The following is a 19,790-nucleotide window of genomic DNA, read 5'->3' as shown; positions in this document are numbered from 1 at the left end:
TTGGGATTCCAGCTTTGTGCATTCTTGACAGCCACCTTTTTGCTTATGAATGGAATAAAGAACTTTAAGCTGGATTTGAAGAGGCTCCCTGGAGTTAGTTAAGTCTGGTAGTGGCACAAAAATGTTTGAGGGACAGTTGCTAGTGAGATCCTTTGGTCTGCCCTCTCAGTGGAGGTAGAGGATAGAGCCATGTGTCACCAAAGGAGCCAGGGCTATTGATGTTAGAAACCACAAAGTGCCTGGGAATGGTCATGTAGGAATTAGGGCTTCTCCCCTCAAAAAGGTGGGAATCAATAGCCCAGCTGAAGTGCATCTACACTATTCAAACAGCATGGGCACAAATAGAAAGAACTTGAAGCCACTGTGAAGCAGGAAAACTGGTGTAGGTTACCATCATGGAAACATGGTGGGATGACTGGCACAACTGAGTGCTGCACTGGGTGGCTACAAACTCTTCAAAGCAGACAGGCAAGGAATGGGAAACCCTGTATGTTAGTTTTGATTGCCTAGAGCTTGGTGACAGTGATGGCAGGGTTGAGTGTTTATGGGTAAGAGTTGGGGGAAGGCCAATAAGGCAGGTGAGTGTCCAGAGAAGGGCAATGAAGCTGGTGCAGGGTCTGGGGCACAGAGGAGTGACTTCATGAGGAGTGACTGGGGTACTGGGGCTGTTTAGCCTGGAGAAAAGGAAGGTGAATGGCTGCCATGGCTGCCCTGGGTCATCTCTGGCAGCTAGTTTGCATTCCTTGCTCCAGAATATCTCTGGCACGCTCAAAAGAGGTTATGACTACAGATAGGGAAATCTTGCCAAATCTGGAACAGATAGACATAAATGAGTAGAGATCAGCACAAATCAAAGTAATGAGATTTGCAGTTAATTTTTACTTCTAGCATTTTCCCCATAGGTTAGAAACATCATACTGATTGTAAAGATGATACATTTCTAATAACTGAAATAATTTTTTTTCTTTTAGTGTACAGGTCATTTATCTCCACTCCATTAGAATATATGCTTATATTCAAATTTTACATAATTATGAAGACATGGATGTGTGCAATATAACTCACTCATGACATATTAATACTAGGTATTGTGAATTAGCAGAGCTTTCCTGCAGAGATCCTTCTCTCATCTATTATATGCACACAGGCAACATCACAGCAAACACAGGTGGCATAAACAAATGACATGGGTGCTTTACATGAAACACAACATACATGCTCCTACTGCAGGTGAATTGCTGACTGTTTTGCTCTAACAAAAACCCACATTGCTGGGATAATAAACCATTTCAACCGAATTTAGCTTTTTACTCAGAACAAGTGTCCACTCTTGCATACAGTAATCCTGTGAAAATTTTGCCAAGATTTTGTATGTCCAGATTCCCTCAATAAGCAGCCACCTTCATGGTGGAATGTTGCAGAAAAGGGAAGCATGACCTGGAATGAGCTTCCCGTGACTGAGATTCCATTTAAACTTGAAGAGCTAGGACAAACCTCCTCATTTTTTCCCATGGTAGAATTTACAAACATCACTTGGCCTCAGGACTGGAGTTCTGGGTCTATCTCCTTCCATCTCTCTTGCTTCACTGTTTCTTTATTGAAGCAAAATATGTAACTGCTTTTTGATTATTTTCACCCCACTGAGACTGCATGCTCAGTCTCTTCTGTTTTCAGCTACCACAACAAAAGTTAAAGGATTATACAGAGGAAAGCTAAGCCCAGAGCACTTTTTTTTGCCTATTTCTCTATGTAAGCTATTCCAAAATTTATAGCATGACCTTTCTGGTCTGATATGACAGCAAAGTATCCTTTCCTTTAATGAGAAATGATTGTATAAAGCAATTAATAAGCTTCTTGCAATAAAAGTTAAAATGGAGAGGCAAGATTCAGGTTTTAACTCATGTAATAAATTGCAAATAGACATCAGAGAGATTGTTTATAACTCCTCTTCACAAGTCATAGCTGATCTAACAGAGTCATAGTTGGATTGCTAAAACACAGCTCAAATTTGCTGCACTGAAAACCATCATTTTCAGTTGTTTAGATAATTAATTTCAAAGCATTTTATATATTTCTCCTCATGTTTTCCAAATGGATGCTTTAGTCTTTCTATGTTTGTTCTCCTTGTTATACACATACATTTTTTATAAAATCTGATATACCAAATCTGCTTGATAAAAGTTCAATTTGCAAGTAGAGACAGAGAGGTGCAGCTTCACCTCATAGAGGTTATGGTCATTTCACTGTTACTGGTTACAGTTCTGTCTGAATGAGGCGTAGTGCTTTCTTCATATTCTCTATTACTGAAAGAAAAACAAATAAGAACTGTGAAAATGTATTAGAAGTACATTTGTACAATTAGAAAAAACGCCACCTAGTTTGATTTAGTAAATTATTCACACTGAAATTGATTTGTCACACCTTTTATTTTAGAGATTTCTATTTTGAAAATTATTTAATTGATACTAAAACAGAAAGTAAAAAAAATTTCATTAATCAAAATGTTTAACTTAAGGGATTTGACAAGAATCCTTTCACCTCCCTCATTTCTCAAAACAAGCTTGGTAATCAGATGTGATGTGTGTATTTGTGGTGAGATACTGCATTGGTGTCAAATAGATGGCATAGAGTAAGAACTGGCTCAACCTGAAAAATCACATTCCTTTCTGAAATATGGCTGTTAGGGGCATGAACACAACCACCTGCATTTCTTTACTGATTCCCTCCCACCACGGCTATTTACATTGTACAGTCGAATACTTTTGAGCTCAGAGACTTTCACCATTCTCCATAAAACTGCTCAGACCTTGATCCTGAAGGTTCTCACCCATGATCTTTCAATTTTTCTTACTTGAGTAGTCCCAATAAATTCAACGGGACAATGCATGTGATTGTTTTGCTAGAACAGGTTAGACCATTATAATTTATTGCAAATGCTCTCACAAGGTATTTATTCTTTACTTTGGGATCCCAATGGATTCTCAAGCACACAAGTGATCAGGATGGGGGTGTCTGGCAGCTCACAATGTGAAATGCAGAGTAACAAGGCAAAGGGCACTTACAGAATGTCATGTCCTGTGGCTCATACGTGTAAAGCCGGTTGGAGTATCTTCCTGTGATATCAGCTCTTACTGTGAGAGATGGGTCTGAAAAAGTATTTGGGTTAAACACTGCCTTCCATTCCCACGAGAGCTGAGGGTGATGGTGTGGCATTGCTTTGGCAGCCCTGTTTCTGATTTCATCAATGCAGCAATTATGAGGCCGTTACGCTCTGCTCCCAACAATTGCTCTTTACTTGGAGAATTCCTGAACAAAAGCTAATGCTCATTTTTATATTACACAGCTATTTTTAAGTGCTAGGTTACTTATGCATTTCATGCATATTTAAAGAAAAATATCCTGTTTTACAGGTTCTGAGTTTACATCAGAAGATGTTAATCTGACCAGATGCACACGTAGTGGGGGCCATGCCTATCTATGGCTTACCTAGAGCCTTCAGAATGAAAATCTTCTGATTCCTAATGTTCCCAGAGTGGGAATCAGTTGTTGTGAACCTCTCTTCTCTTAGTTACCCTCCCAAATTTTTTGTTAATTTACTGATTGCTGTAAGTACACTGCTCTCTGAGTGTGGGCTGAACTTTGAATCCCAGAGCTAGTCACTCCAGGCTCTTTGTACAGAGAGTGAGAAGGAACAGGCACACTGGGGCATAATTAATTTGGTCCATTCCAGAAGTCAGCTTTACAATGGGATAAATCCTTAAATGCCACTGACTATTGATCTATTTTGTGGTAATGTCCACTTTATAGCCATCTACATTCAGTCAGATATTTGACTTTTCCAGTAAACTTTGTCTTTAACAGCACTAGCAAGAAACACATACAGCAAAAGCCCAGATATTATCAGACTTTTAAACATCTTGCTCTCAAGCCCAAATTAGTACCCTCCAGGATATATCTGTAATCTGAGGAAGTTTACAAGAGCCAAAGTATACAACAGAGGCAGAGAGATTTTCTTTTGTCAAAATGAATAATTTTGATGTCCCCACAGGATAACAGTGGCATAATTCAGATATAACAACTTTGACGATAGAGAAATATTTTACATACCTACAAACATGATTCGAGGCACGTATTGTCCATCAGGTGACAGGTTTTTGTCTGTGGTTTCATGCTGGTATAAAAATTAAGGCTAGTTGTTAAAAAATTTCTGTAAATTTTGCTGAAATAGTACCATCTGTGAATAACCTTGTACCAGAAGACAAAACCAAATAGGTACTACTTGTGTGTGAATACACATTCACAAATGCCTCTATTCAAATAACTAAAATCTCAGATATATTATCTAAAATGATGTGTAAAAACAAGACAAAGAAAGAGAACACACAGACCATGAAACAATAGCAGTCAAATGCCCCAAACCCTTCATACCATGAGATTCAGCATGATGAAGTTATTTTGGGCCATTTCCTGTATTTCTTCATTTTCTGCAAAGGCTTTCTTCAGTGCTAGAAGAGACAGGATCACTTTGAAATCCATCTCAAACGCTGCCTTTCCATCTGTGCTTGGGCACCACATTGGCCAGAGACTGGGGCACATTGTTCTGCTGATTCACATTCCTGAGGAGACACTTTAGGGCTCTATCTGCTTTTGGGGGCTTTTTGGCCTATGGCAGTACAACCTCTGGCTATGAAAATGGAAGCTCTCTTCTGTTATTTATGGAGCCTGTTGTCTCAATGAATACCATGTCTTGTCTTGACAAAAGAGCATTATTCTCAGAAAATTCTTGTTAGATCAATTTCAGCAGCCCTGTCCTTGCCTCCTTCTTTAGTTACCATTTCAGGAGAGCTAAACAATATTAAATCTGTTCAATGAGTCAGTAGCCAATCTTTGCCTCTTAATTTAAGCTGAGTGCTGCATTCAGGATAGCACTACAGCAGCAGTGAGAATTTTTCATGTTCTTTATTACGTAGTTTCACAGTGCAGTTTTTGGAAATAATGGTAATAAATTTTTCACTTTACAGATACATTTTTATTTACCTGTTTTTCTGAATAATTTTCAGTAAGTGCTATGTAAATATATAGGTAGGTTCAGTTTCTTATAAAAATATTCAGGAAATTTTAACACACAAAAAATCAAAATTACCTTGGCAGTATTGACAGTCTTCCAAATGATGAATTACCATCAGTGGCTTGTTACTTTATTAATAATAATGAAAGATGTAGTTAGTCATTTGACATATATTCAGATGGATGATTTTACTAGCATACTGAAAAAGGCAAACTACATTTAATCATATGTTAACCCACAGTAAAACTATATAGAGATTCTGTAAAATATCACAGAAATTTCTGAGCAGGGGAAAAGTGTATAAACACTTCATAAAAGAAAGAAATATAGAAACAGAGTTTCTACATCTAAATAGGCTGTTTATAGTAAGAGTTTCTAGAAGAAACAAGCAACAGATCCACCATAATTTCATTCCCAGGTAGTAAATAATCAGACAAAGTCAGTATTTAATGTTGCTTAGGTGTGAATTTCTCTAGGATTAAGAAAATAAAAGTAATACATATGAACTGGAATAAAGTAGGTTTTATGAGATTTGGTTTATCATCAATACTACATCCATAATACTTCTGTAAATAGTTTAATAAAGTGTTAAAATTTTATATTTTGGATGTCAAAACATAAACAAGTTCTTTGCATTTTCTCCTGTATTTTTTTAAACTATATGTACTGTTCAGCAGGTCAGTTACTAATTCTTGGTCTGCTTTCAATGTCAGGGGTTGTTAATTTCTAACCATTTTCACACAGGGTACATTAAATTAATTGTCTTTTGTTTTACAAATAATTTGCCTTCAATTTAACAATAGCTCATGCTACACTATTGTGATCTAAAATAAACTGTAAAGGATATTTAAATAACTATTGTTATGAATTCTCAAATATATTTGCAGCTGAGTCTCAGAGAAGACTGAGCTTGGGACTTCTATCAAGATAGTGAGAAAATGTATCATGAATGTATTCCAACTAATAAAGTGTTGGGGAAACATCAAAGGCAGTAGATCACCATGCAAGAGTAAATGTAACAGATTTCAAGGAAATAATCAGAAGTACATTATATTAAAACACAATAGATGTAGTTTAAAAAATTATGGTCTCTATTTATGATCAATAATTTAAATGACAACACCTCTTTTGTGGCAAAGAAATGACAACATTACATTATTGGCCCATGATGTTACTTCAAAGTCATAAGAATCCTACAAGTCCTTTTGTTTATAGACAGAGTCTGCTTTTATTTAACTGGGTGGTCTGCAGATCAGCTCTCATGGTGTTTCTTTGTTCTGTCTCATTATTGTATATTCCAGCAGGATGGAGTAACAACTTTGTCTTCATACTACTTTTTAAACTCTTACCTTTTCTTTGCTTGATAAAGCCCTTCTTCATAAGTTTGTACCCATGTAATTTCATCTCCCCACCCTAGAAATGAAACAAAAGGACAAGCTGCTGGCCAGGCAAGTAACTCATAATAAATTCCATTTTTACTCTTTTTCTTTTTTGTTTATGCCAATCAACTTTAGTATGCAAATAATATTTGGGGTTTTTAGTCAAAGGTCCTCTAACATTGTGGGTATGCTAATTTCACCTCTCCTGACAGATACACTTAAAGGTTAAAAAACCTCAATCCAACAACCCAATCCCCCCAAAAATATCAGCTGGTTGTGTATTCAGTTCAAGTCCTTTGACAGACTTGTTAGTTATCTTTCTAATTGCTCAGAGGTCCCTAAATCAGCACCCAGGTCCCTTCTGCATCCTAGGCAGTGTGGTTCCACTCATGGCAACTCTCATGGGAATTGTAGAACAATTTCTGGACCTAGACAAGGTTAAAACTCTGCTTCTTCTGTGCTGTCTGGACAGTGCTTGGACCAGCCCAGATTTGCTGCTGGATTTCTCATAAGACAATTGCTTGTAATGCTTCTAGATCATGTCTTCTTTCAGTACACATATCAGAATTTCCTGTGAAGATTACAGGTAAAATGCTCAAGGCATCCCAATTGGCCTGAAATCAGAATTAGAAAAGTTACATCTATTTTCTGTGACTGCTCTGTAGTTTGCTTGGTTTGTTTTTTTTCCCTCAAAACTGATGTAATGCAAAATATTTTGTTATCTTTTTTGTCCATGTTTACTGGAAAAAAAATAAATCCTGATCTAGGCAAAATAGGCAAAACATCCCAGATGATAATGACCTTTCCCCAGGGATACTGCTTACAAAAAGTGTTTTCTCTTAGGCTAGTCCAGGTGGTGCATGAATTTGTCAAGTGGTGTCTGAGCAATTAGGCTCAGATGGAACCTCTGAGAGATGTGCAACTTTGCCAGGATAGGGAAAATTCATAGGTGAGCTGTGGGATTTGCAGGCTTTGCACAGCTTGCAGAAGAGATTAGGAAGGCAGATGGAGATTTTTTGCTGAATAGTCCCAAAAGGAGAAAAAAGAATGGGGAAGGGAGCTTGCTAAGCTATTTTTCTGCTTGTATATCTAAGGATTGATCAGATAGAAATTATTAAAACAGGGTCTTTATTTAACATCCAGCTTGAAAACTATACACCACGGGGAAGTGAATTACACACAGTCACACTTTGCAGTGGACATCTGATGAAAAGACAAAAAAAAAAAAGTCATGCAGAAAGAAAGTCATGCAGGAAAAAGTGGTTCAAATTGTTCTGTGTACAAAAATGAGTCTGTAGAAAGTTTGTTCCATAGCAACTGATGTTATGCTAGGTTACAATAGTAATGGTAGGTTACAATAATAATGGTAGGTTACAATTTCGAAGGGTCTATGAAAGAATATTTTTTCACTGATACATCATGTACATCTTGATTTGAGAGACTCGTTTTAGGTTATTTGCTTCTGTTAGATCACTATGAGTAACATAAATTATGCAGGTTATATGGGGCCCTCAGTCATATCCTTAAGAATAAACTGATATAGTCAAAAGTGAAATAAGAATATATATTAGAGCATCACTTAAAACTAAAGAAAACACACCTCAATATATATATATGTATACATTTTATGTATGTTTTATAAATATATGTGTGTGCACATATATATAGATACATGTTCTGTAAATGTACATTCAAAATAAAAATATTTGCTGGTCTATATGGTGAGGTAAGGAGATAACTATGTTCAGTGAGCATGCAGTACCTCTTGATAGTGTCTGAGGTGCTCGTTTTTCCTTTTTAATTGCCATTGCAAGGTTGGAAGTGACTGCAATTAGCAGGAGGGACAAGGCCAATGTAGAATGGAGCATTATTTCCCTCCCAGTGCAAGGAGACTGGAAAACAAACAAACAGCTTAAGTCACATGAATTTCTCACCTGGTGCAGTGTAAATTAATATATTAGCGGCATCCTAACAATCTGTACCTCAGAGACACTTTTGGTTATTTCTAGAAATGCTTTCCTTTGTGAGGAAAATGAAAACTGGAGGTCCTTGATTATACTGTGCAATGCTACTTTCAGCAGTCAAAATTAGGCTGCAGGGTACTGTTCTCATGGGATTCTCATGAACTAGTACAATGTTGTAATAATGGGTCACAACAATTTCAAGACTCTTCTCCAGGTTTTTAAATTTCAGTGAAATATAACAGCATGGAATTTTTTATTTCTTTTTACACTGGGGCTTTTTTGTTGAAAGGTGTCTCATAATATTGTTCTTAATTAAATAGGAAGATTGGCAAGTATTGTCTCAAGTATAATACTCTTTAAATTGTCAAATCCACCTAAAATGTTGAAATTATGGTAATTTTAAAGTCTCCACTTAAAAATTTTCCCATTCTTCATTGTATCTTGTACACTGAATTTGAGCTCAGCTCCTTCTGAATAATACAATTCATCTGTGTTTCTGGCTGGTTCAGTATTCTCTTCCTGACCAAGATCATTATAAGAAATTCAGTAACTTCTGACCTTGATAAAAGTCAGAGAACAAAAGCAAGAGCTGAGAAAAAGCATTATGAAGCCAAATCTTTTAAAACTGCTAAGTCTCCTTTCTGCCAGTACAATCACTTTTAGGTATTAAAGATCTGATATTCAGGTGGATATCAGATGGTTTCAGCTGAGTTAAGAAATGTAATGCATGTAGGCCAGGATACCACTCAGTCATCTTGCTGTAGATTCCACTTTTGAGCTTTAGGAACCACTAGGATACCCCACTGAGAAATTGCATTGACTTAAATAAAAATCCCCCCAAACCAAATGAACAAAAATAATCACGACCCTCCACCCCTGCCTCGCAAAAAAAAAAAATAAATCCCCCAAGACATTTGTGCCTGTACTGAAAAAGAAAACCTCTAACTTGCATTTAAAATTGATATTAATATGGAATTACAACCCTAAGCACTGGCAAAAGAAAATGCTTCATACTTTTTAGGACTGAGAGGCATGAAAACTATTGTTTTAATAAATCACATCACAGAATCACTGTTAGCAGTTAAATTTCTTGTGAACAAATCAAAAGTCCATTTCTAATAACTGGCAATCTCAGTTGGAGAAACTAATTCTATTTAGGTGGCTGGAGAAAAAGTACATTAAAATATGCAAAAGCTAAGAAAAAAAAGGAATTGTCATTTTGAAGTAAGAAATAGTCTTTCACGATGTATTCATTAAAAAATCAAAGTGTTAATCTCTTTAAATCACAGGTATAATAATCTAAAGCATAATAATTTATTATTATCCTATTGAAAATCAAGAGGGCTTTGAAAATGCAGCTGGAGGCAGTTTAAATTTAATATTCCATATTTTTTGATGCTACATGATCCAATGCTATTTAATTGATTCAGAGAAAAAAAATGACAGCCAACACCATATAGATTGCCTTCAGTTCCCTGCCAGAACAAACATTTGCTAGCTAATCTCTATGCATCTATCATTTGTCTTTTAGTATAACTAGGCTTGTAAGGCATTTGTGAACCAAACCTCACTGCTTTACTAAAGGAGAGTTAAGAATGAGGAATACTTGCCCACCAGCAGCAACAAGTTCTCCTGATTGAAGGTCCTTTCCCTGGAATTTGTTAGCTAAAAATCAGTAATTTAAGCACACCTGAGCTGCCCAGGCCTCTGTGTAGCAACAGCAGCACATTCACCTGGGAAAAAATGAGAGGAAGCTTTGAGCTGCAAACCCAAATAATGTGTTTCCTCCCTCCCCCTTCCTTTTCTGCCATGCCTCCAACTTTCTCTCTTGCAAGTTCCCATGCTTATACACCGAATCCTTGCATTTCTCTTCATCTTGGCTTGTATCAGGTGTCTTGTATGAGGACTGGAAATAAATAGTGGCTTGTGTGTGTCTGCTACTTCCCCCCTCAAACAGTTTGGATCTGGCTTATGTCCAGTGAAAAAAGAAACCACCAATGAAAGCTGGAACTGGAGGTGCTTTTGTTCCCAGAGAATGGCAGAGTTCACTGATGCTTGAAGATAGGAATGAACCTAATAGGAAGACACAAGGGCTACTTTGTGTAGAGAAGTGTAATTAACAAATAAAACAAACTATTTTTTTAAGAGGGAAATAAAATTATTTATTTAAGAGCTATGATTTAAACTACATGATTATTTCTCCTGGGAGTTGTAAATTATAAATATCTGTTTTTTTGGACATGGTGCTTGATATAATTTTACTGAACTTGATGAATACAAGCAAAGTCCTTTATTCATCACCTTTGCACAAAGAAGGAATGAAGTGGATCACCTTTATCTCCTCCTTGAATAGCTTTTGCTGGGTAATCAGAAGCAATCCCCTTTTGCCTCTTCTTCTCCTGTGCATTTGTTTATATGGACTGTATGGTTGCATTTCTTAGAAATATTGATTTTTTCCAAAATTATGGAAGTAATTTTGAGATTTTGTGTTCTTAAGCTCCGAGGTGTTGGGTTTTTCGTGTCACAGGTTTATTATTGTAAGACATAAAGGGGTAGACATTCAATCATATAGACTGAAATCATTGCTGAGCTACCCGTGGTTCCCTTTAGCAGGATCATGTTCAGCAATTTGCCTCTATGTTTGAAGGTCAGGATTTCAGCCTTTGTCAATTTTGCTAGAGAGATTGGCAGCCCTGGTCAAAAAGACAGTGTTATGGTTTAATGCTGAAAGAAAATGACAGTAATAATTTATAAAACCAGGCTGGTTGCCTTCAGTGTTCCTATTCAGTCACTGCTTGCTATGTGGATCTTACCAGCTGCCTGTCCTTGGTTTCTTCTCTGTGTGTTCACGAACGGAGTGTGAAGCCTGAGCTCCATCCCAGCTCCATCTGTGCTGCCTGGCAGTCAAACACCAACCTGTGCAGCAGCAGTTTCCAGCCAAATATCCAATCTCTGCAGTGTAGAGCACACAATTCTGCACTCACTCACTGAACTCGTGTGCTCCCACTCATTGAACTCGGCCAGCTTAGGCTCCAGGGTAAAGGGGGTGGAAAGTCTTTCAATTTTTCTCCTCCACTCTAAAGATCAGTTTTGGAGCAACAACTATGGGTTAACTGTGTATACACAATTACATCTAAGACAAAATTAGGAAATGGAGTAACTATCTAAAAGTAGGGCAGAATAAGGCAGCAATAAAGTATGTGAAAAAGACTCCTGGAGAGAGAAGGATGTTGCAGAGTAACTGGCACTTGGAATCTCAAGCTGCTGCTTTTGTGTGAGCCATGCAGCAGCAAGTCTAGGTAAGTATTCTTATATGTAGCCCATTTATGAAAAATGAAAGTGGCTTTTAAACTTTACTTCATGGAATGCTGCAAAAATTAGGTTGCTGATGAATTTCTTACTCGCTCAAATTCTACCTTAGCTCCTGTGTGAGCAAGGCATGAGATCACAGCTCCTGTGACAGCTGCAATTCAGCATCATTCCTCAACCTTTATTGGCAATTCTGCCAAAGACTTTTACATGTGATCAATGTGCCTCTGCAAATCAATACAAAATTAATTAGGAGATGAAAAAGAGAGGTCATAGTTTGGCCTGGAGCGGGGAGATGTGCCACCAAAAATGCCCAAACAAATTTTACACTAAACAACGTAAGAAAACTTTGCAGAACACATATTTTCATGTATAGGAGGTACTTCTGGCTGTTAACACAGGTATTTGGTGTGAACTTAGTCTGGACCTCAGTGCACATTCAAGCATCACAGGGTACCAGAGCAGAGAACTACTCTTGGGGCTTAGAGTGCTGAGCATTAGCATTCACTGCCAAACAGTAAAAGGAATAAGTGGAAAAACCCTGCAAATATCCATTTGGTTTAGGTCTTGACTGACAGCCAAAAATTAATTTCTGGGTCATTTCAATAAAGTAATTTAAAGAGATCTAGATATGACATGGTGGTTTGTTTCTGTGTGTGTGTCATTCAAAATAGTCATAATTGTGGAAATAGTTCTTCTGGTATTACAAGCTGATTCACTGCAGATGTACTTTCCCCCCACCCCCTTCCCAAAAAGCAGAGCTCTAAGTACTGTTCAAGTGAACAAACTACTCCAATGTTATCTGCATGCCAGTTGTTTGCTTTTGCTTGACCATTGCACCTTTTCAGCTTTGTATTCTTGTAAAGATATTGTTATAGAACATAAGCATAATAATATAACTGGAAAAGCATTTATTGGATTAGTTTTTACAGTAGTTTGTACTGGCTGCAAACAGTGTTCTTTGCTTTCTCTGCTTCCCAGGCCAATGCCCATGTTTTCACTTTCAAGCCTTCAACTTATTCCAATACTGTCACCTCCAACCCCTCCAAGGTTTTCTCTGCACTTTTTGGAAACTGGCCCCTCCATCCTTAAATTGCCCTGTGGTACAGACCCTGGAAAACTTGGTTCCAGGCTTCATTGACACCTCGCTCTCAGCTGCTCTGCAGCTCTGTGCCTCTGTGAGTCACTGCTGTCTATTGGCTCCCACTTCTCAACAAGATTATTTTCCTGTCCTCTAGGCTTCTCGGATTTCCCAGAACTTTTTATAGACACAAAGCTTTGAAGACTGGAAGGGAAAAAAAGTAATTTATTGTTTTTCATGAATTTTGCTGAGATTTACGGAATAAATGTGTTTTGGTAAATAAAAGGAAATCAGAGCTAGATGTTGTTGGCTCCTTCCTTCAGTCCAAAAGTACAAACAGTTCTGGACTGTTTATTCAATGCTGTGAGAGCCCTGGCAGGCAGGACTTGCCCTTCTACCAGCAGATCTTTCTGTGCCAGTGTGGTTCCAGGCATGCCAGGCAAAGCCTGGGAAGCCACCCTGGCTCCCAAGCTGCTGGTGCACCCCAGGACACACACTGCCAGCCCAGAAGAGGGGTACCCCACACTCCTTCCCCTGGGCCTTTCCCAAGGCTTTGCTGGACCTGGGCTGGCATGAGGACCTGCAGAAGTCCCTGTCCTGCTCTGTTCCAGCTCCCTCTTGCTGTGTTCTGGGCAGCTGTGGGATGCTGTGCCCGACCATCCTGGGCATGGCAGGGAGCAGGAGGGGCAGCACTGCAGGGACCAGGCTCTGTTTTAGAGCACAAACACCGACAGCTCTGCACTGGCCCCTCTCACACAGTGAATCAATCACCACAGACACATCAGGGAACCACATGGGACAGGCAGTAGCTGAGCCTTCTGGTCAAGGACATGCTTTCTCCTTTTTCAGTATTGCTCCTTCAGCTGTGAGCAAACACTATCCTCAAGGTGTATGCCACCTTACAGAGCTGAAAACCTTCACAAAAATTGTGTTTTAGACCACCTGAATAGACTATGGTTTCTTTAGCAATAATAAATTATGAAGCCTTATTTAAATCATGAGTTGAGAAAATATCTAGAACTTATGTGAAAATTACAATCTCATTTATTTCTTTTTTTAATTCTTGCAATGTCTTGTGGAGGTGTATTCCCAAAAGCTGTTCAAATGACTCCATAACTCTTTGAGGAACCCAAAGTAATTTGCTATCTGACTTGATTTGATCTGAGTTTCTGGATGATGTGATGTGGTGCTTGGATTCAATAAATAACCTACTGAAAGAATTGATATGTTAAGTACAACTGTAGTTGAAGGACTTGGGTGGGACTTCTGTAATGCAAATATGATCTTTCAATATTTATAGGTATGCAATCCATTTAGGTTTATCCATGTGTTCCACATGACAAAAATTTGATCATTACCAGTGCCTCTAGTTGGCAGTGTTGCATTACTAATAGCAAAAGAACAACTCTTTCTGTTTCAACTTTGCTCTATTCCAGTGAAAAGTTCAGAATACAGACAATTTAAACATAAAAATGGATGCACATAAAAATTAACAAAGTTTGAAAAAGCAATTAAAAATCAATTTAGAAAAATTCAGTTTTATTTTTTTTTAATATATGTGCTCATAAAGTAATTTGAGAGGTGACAGGGGTAGAAACCCACACCAGATTTTAAGGAAGAGAGCCAGGAAATTCAGCATATGTTTTGGAAGAGATTGAGAGCTTAGAAATATTCAATGAAACTTTCTGACTGCCACAAGAAATGAAAAGCGGCTGCATTTCCCTGCAGTCAGAGTGTCCCAATAAAGACTTCACAAGCAAGAATGCTCTCCAGAAACACATTGTACTACTTTGCTGCAGCTGTGAGAGTGAGTCAACCAGGCCTCTGTTGAAAGAAATCCTGTTGCTGCAATGTTTTTGCAATGTTTTCCTGCAGTGACATCACTATACCTGCTTTAAAATGCAATGCCATCTAAAAAGCAAAAGACATGGTGTGCTGCAAAATGAGTGTGTACAGGATCTTCCAGTGTTTTGGCTTTCTGCACAGATATTCCATTTAGTATATTGAGGGGTTCCTTGAAGGACTGACACAAGAGGCCATGATATCTCTCAGCTTTTGTCTCCCTCTATACTCTCTGTTCTTTGGCCAAACCTTGATCCTGCAAGTTTCTGAGTCCTTGGTCCCATTCCAGCACAGCACTCAATACATATTGAATTTTAGGCACCTCAGCAGCCCCACTGATGTCCATAGGGTCACTCATATGCTTACAGTGAGGCATGTTCTTGAGTGTATCTGCTGGACCAGAGAGTGTGGGATTGAGGTGTTTGGCAAGTGTCCAGGCAGACTTCTGCTGAAGAAGCCAGACAAGCCTCTCTTCTGATGTGGACCTCTCATGGTGCAGTAATGTTTATCTCCAGCAGCCAGTTGCCAAAAAGGGGCTCTAGCAGATCATTCCTCACTGCCTAAGCAGACCATGCTGCTCTAGCTACAGAAAGGCTTCAGCTTTGGCCATCACAGTGCAGAACTGCTCACCTGAGCAGCTCATAGAGCTGCAGCCTGGGGTGCCTGCACCAACCCCTCTGCTGGTGCTCAGCTGTTCCCCTAAAGCTGAGAAGCTGAGCTCATTCACTGCAATCCTGACAGATATTTTTTTATATTCAGTATTATATATTTATTTACACAGCATATTCAGAAAACTTGAATATTTATAAAACATAAAGCAAACAAAAAAACTCTGTGGCTTGCTGTGGTCCCCTCTTTCTACAACTCACATCTGAAAAGCAGGGTGAAGTTAGCCTCACCTAACTGAAAACATTTTCACTTTGAGTGGCAAAGGTGGAGATGGCAAACATGTAAAAACATGTGGAAGTATCTTGAAGTGCTGACAGGTATCCAAGGTTTTGCTTTTCTTTATCTCCATGGCCATTAAAAACTGGTAATTATCACAGTATGGCTTCTACTGAGCAACAGTTTGCTTTTAGTGTGGAATATATTTTTAGCCTGGCCAAGCATAACCTTTTGCTATTTTTTTTGTTACATTTATAGCCCACATAATTGATGCAGAAAAAATTTTAGCTTCAGATTAGCTTCTAGCTACAGTATTTTCTTGCTGTTGCTTTTATAAAGCCAAGGATTAATAGGAGACAGACAGAAACATTGGACTGAGTCATCAAGTGCTGTCCTCCACTCCTGGAGGCAGCCACATCATAATATCCTGCTTATATATGCATTAAAATGACTTAGGAATTGTGCCATTCTTCTTTCTCAAGTCTGCCTTTGAAACTCACTCCTTTGGAGAAGCTCTGGTTTAACTGGCCTGAACATAGACTTGGCAACTTCTGATCAAGTGCCCTTTTGCCAGCATTGCCCCAAATGCTGCTTCTCTCTGTCTTTCTTGCTCTCAAGTACGTCTGCAGAGAAATCATATCTCAATTTCACCTTTTTCTTCTGGATGGAACAAAGAAAGGATTTTGAGTTTCTTCATTTACCACATCTAGTTGGTCTTTTCTGCATCTATTCTAGCAGGAGTTCAGAACTCCTGAACAGAGATGTACTATTAAGTTACAGATATGGTCTCACACATGGGCCTGTGCAGCTATTATCTCTCTGAAAATATGTTGTATTACTTCTCCTTGAGTCACATTTGCCTCTCTTACAGATTTTTTTATATACTGGTTACTAATGATTAATCTTAATACAATCTATCCCATGACACCCACATCTTTTTTCTTCCAGAACCTTTCCCAATTTCTGAGGCTCAAATGTTGAGTAGAAATATCTGCCACTAGCCTCTGTGAAAAGAATTTTCTATATGAGTGCCTTTTCTGTCTTATACAATCTTTATAAGATGTGGATGAGCTGGCCTTGAGGCCAGTGGGGAAAACTGGAACATCTTGCATTTTCCTCTGTAGGAGTGTTCACTCAGGCTATGCCTAGCCTAAAGCAGTTGGTCTCCCTAAAACCACCACTTTAGGCAATGGAGACAACAGAGATGACTGCAAACATATGGATAAGTCTACTCTAAGTCACCATCTGGAGAAGCCAGATGGGATCTGGATGGGAGGTACCAGGTAAAGACACCCTAGGAGATTGTCTTCCATCAGTTGATGTTAGTCTCTTTAGATATCTTTCCAGTCACATTTTTGGAAGATCTCATTATATCTGCATTCTTCTTTAGCACCTACATCAAAATAGATAATGTTAGATCTCAAAAAAAAAAAAACCCCAGATCCAAAACCTACTTAACAGATTTTAAACCCAAGGAACTAGATATCTCAGACACAAAATTTTGTGTTAGCAATACTAAAGCTAACCTTAGTGAATCTGTTATATGCCCTAGCTATCACCATACACTTGTTTAACTGATATTCTCCTGACAATCATTTCCAAGGCCTGCATAATAGCTTCCAGCTGTGGTACATTCCCACATATGCTTTTTTTTTTTTCAGAATAAAGTATAACCTTTTTCTTGAATTAGTGAGGTGTATCATTAGACAGGTGTAACCTGACAGTTCTTTGTTATTTATGATGGTGATGCTGCACAAAGGATGATGTTAGAGATTCCAGTGACTTCATCTTTTTTCCTTGATTGAATGAAAAATATGTTATTGTTGCATATACATGTAAAATATTGTAACTGGTATTTGGCTGAAAGGTTTTGGTGCCATGTGCCAGGAAGTGTGGTTTGTGGTGTGGTGTGGTGTGGGCTGCAACAGCCCTGGGGTTCACTCAGCTTCTACCACATTACATTTCCATGATGAAAAGGAAAATAGTGAACTTTTGGAAACTTGTTGGAAAGAATGTCTGTTATTTGTCATAAAAGCACAAAGTAGAACAAAGGCTGAGCAAAGTCTGGAGTGCAGTGTTACTGCAGTGGTAATGGGCAGAGCCCATCAGCAGTGGGACATGGACTGTATGAGGGAATGCTGGTGGCTTACAAATACTTTCCCCTTCTCTTGCATGTTGATTAAATTCTAGCTGAGCTTGCCAGTAGCCATAAGTTGCATGAGAGTGCTAAATGGATGCCACAGCACAACTGACCATACTTCTTTACTTCAGGTGGGATGAAAACCACTGCTCCAATATGAACATGATGCAAATGCCATGGGGATTTTCCCTCTGGCAAATGCACTGTGATTAGGTGCCTTCTAATAAAGAAGTCTAAAATAGGTTTGTAGAGATCTCAAGATTTTGCATTTCCACTGATAACGAGGCAGTTTGATGGAGGTTGACCAGCTGAGATATGGAAGTGTGCACTGTGGACATCTGTACTAAAGCTGTGCAGGGAAATCTGTCCCACATGTCTCTGCTGTGGATGACAGAGGGAGAGCAGCAGCCAACTGCCAGGATGAACCTATCCTCAAGGACAGAAAGCTGACCCTGGGCTCTTATTGAAGGGAGGTACCTTAGATTGGCAATATCCACCAAATTAAACTGGAAGCAAAGACAACAGTCATGACAGCAACAGCAAAAATTAGCAGATGCCTGTACTATACCGAACATGTTTCACTGGGACCACATTGAGATTGCATTTGGGTAATAGGATGATGCTCTAAAACCTGGTAATTTCTTGCCTCTTTATCTTCCTCTCATCTTTATAAAACTCTCTTTCTTGGCTGTCAGGTCATGGTATTTTGACTTTTTCCAATACAGGCTTTCAAAAATAGAGGAATCAATGTTTTCTTCAATTATTTAAAGAGGAATATGTTTTCTGTTTCCTAACTTACTCCAAAATTGTTAGTGGTGTTTAAATACAGAAACATTCAATTTGGAAATGGCCTTGGGAGGTCTTTAGTCCATTCTCCTGCTCAGGGCAGATTTAACACTGAATTCAGACCACATTGCTCAGGACTTTGTCCATTTGGGTCTTGAAAACCTTCCAGGAAAGGGTTCCCATTACTTCCCACGGTAACCTAATTAAATGTTTAATTATCTTCAGAGATTCTTTTTCTTTTGTCCTTGAATCCAGATAGGACCTTCCCTGTTCCAGTTTATGTTTTCTTCCCCCAATTAAAATCTTGCCTCCTTCTTCCAATCCCACAACAATTTCTATTAGGTCCTTCCTAACATATTTCTTCCTTGGGATAGTCAAGTCCAAAGCCTCTTGGTTTTCCCTATGGGTCAGTTGCTCCAGCTCCTGACTCTCTGCAGAATCTTTCTACATACCCTTGCCAAGGTTTGTCTTCATCTTTCATGTAGTTGGTGGTACAAAACTGGATACAGGTTTACATATGCTGTCCAATAAGTGCCATGCAAAGGAGAAAAACCAGTAGCAGGAGTCTTATTAATTCAGTCCAGGATGCTGTTGGCCTTTTTTTCCTGCCAGGGCACACTGCTGGCTCATGTAGAGCATATAGGCAAGCAAGACCCCAGTCTTCTTCATCAGAGCTGCTATTAAAGCCTCCAGACTACCCCACTGCAATGTGTTAGCTCATCCCAGGTTCAGCAGTTTGCATTTTTTTTTGTTTTAGAATTTCATGAAACTCCAGAAATATAACCACATTAAATTAGACTCAGAACAAAGCATATCTAGTTCCTCACCCCACTCAAACAACCAGCAGAAATGCTCACAATGGAAAAGCAGAAATGGTTAGAATAGGACAACCACAGATTAAAACTATGCAATTAAAACCAGGCAGGGACCTAGAGGCAATCTCTCAGTTTGATTTTGCAGCTCACAATTAAAGATTTAAAGCTCAAGTCGGCAACATCTCATCCACAAATATTCTTTTTTCACAACCATGCCCTAAAGGTATGAAAAGTTCTTGGGTACGAGAAGAACCAAACTATGTTTCTGTTTATCCATGGTATAATCTGTAAGCAACTCTTAAAATTACCTGTGATAGTATCATGTCTCACATATGGAAAATGAGCTTGTGAATAAATAAATAAATAAATAAATAAATATCTCACTTTATATATATATATATATATATATATATATATTTATATATATTTATATATTTAATCAGAATTTATCCCAGAGGTGAACCTCAAAAGCATTTTTAACATGACAAAGAACAGAAAAACCTGGAAAAAATCACCTCATC

At 38.4% G+C, this 19,790-nt stretch overlaps 1 protein-coding gene across 1 annotated transcript; it reads right to left on the bottom strand.

Annotated features, from left to right (window-relative positions):
- Positions 1–2,253: 2,253 nt before the first annotated feature.
- On the bottom strand, positions 2,254–8,315 carry AGR3 (anterior gradient 3, protein disulphide isomerase family member). The gene is made up of 7 exons (XM_056485362.1): positions 8,210–8,315; positions 6,418–6,481; positions 5,144–5,196; positions 4,429–4,505; positions 4,108–4,171; positions 3,063–3,146; positions 2,254–2,303 (listed from the first exon to the last, which is right to left on the bottom strand). The coding sequence occupies exons 1-7, from the start codon at positions 8,313–8,315 to the stop codon at positions 2,254–2,256; spliced, it is 498 nt and encodes a 165-aa protein (XP_056341337.1).
- Between the last annotated feature and the right edge of the window lie 11,475 nt (positions 8,316–19,790).

This window comes from Oenanthe melanoleuca, chromosome 2 (genome assembly GCF_029582105.1).
Source record: "Oenanthe melanoleuca isolate GR-GAL-2019-014 chromosome 2, OMel1.0, whole genome shotgun sequence".
In the NCBI taxonomy this organism is placed as follows: domain Eukaryota; kingdom Metazoa; phylum Chordata; class Aves; order Passeriformes; family Muscicapidae; genus Oenanthe; species Oenanthe melanoleuca.
Note: the sequence above shows the minus strand (reverse complement) of the source record. Positions and strands in the feature narration are given on the sequence as shown.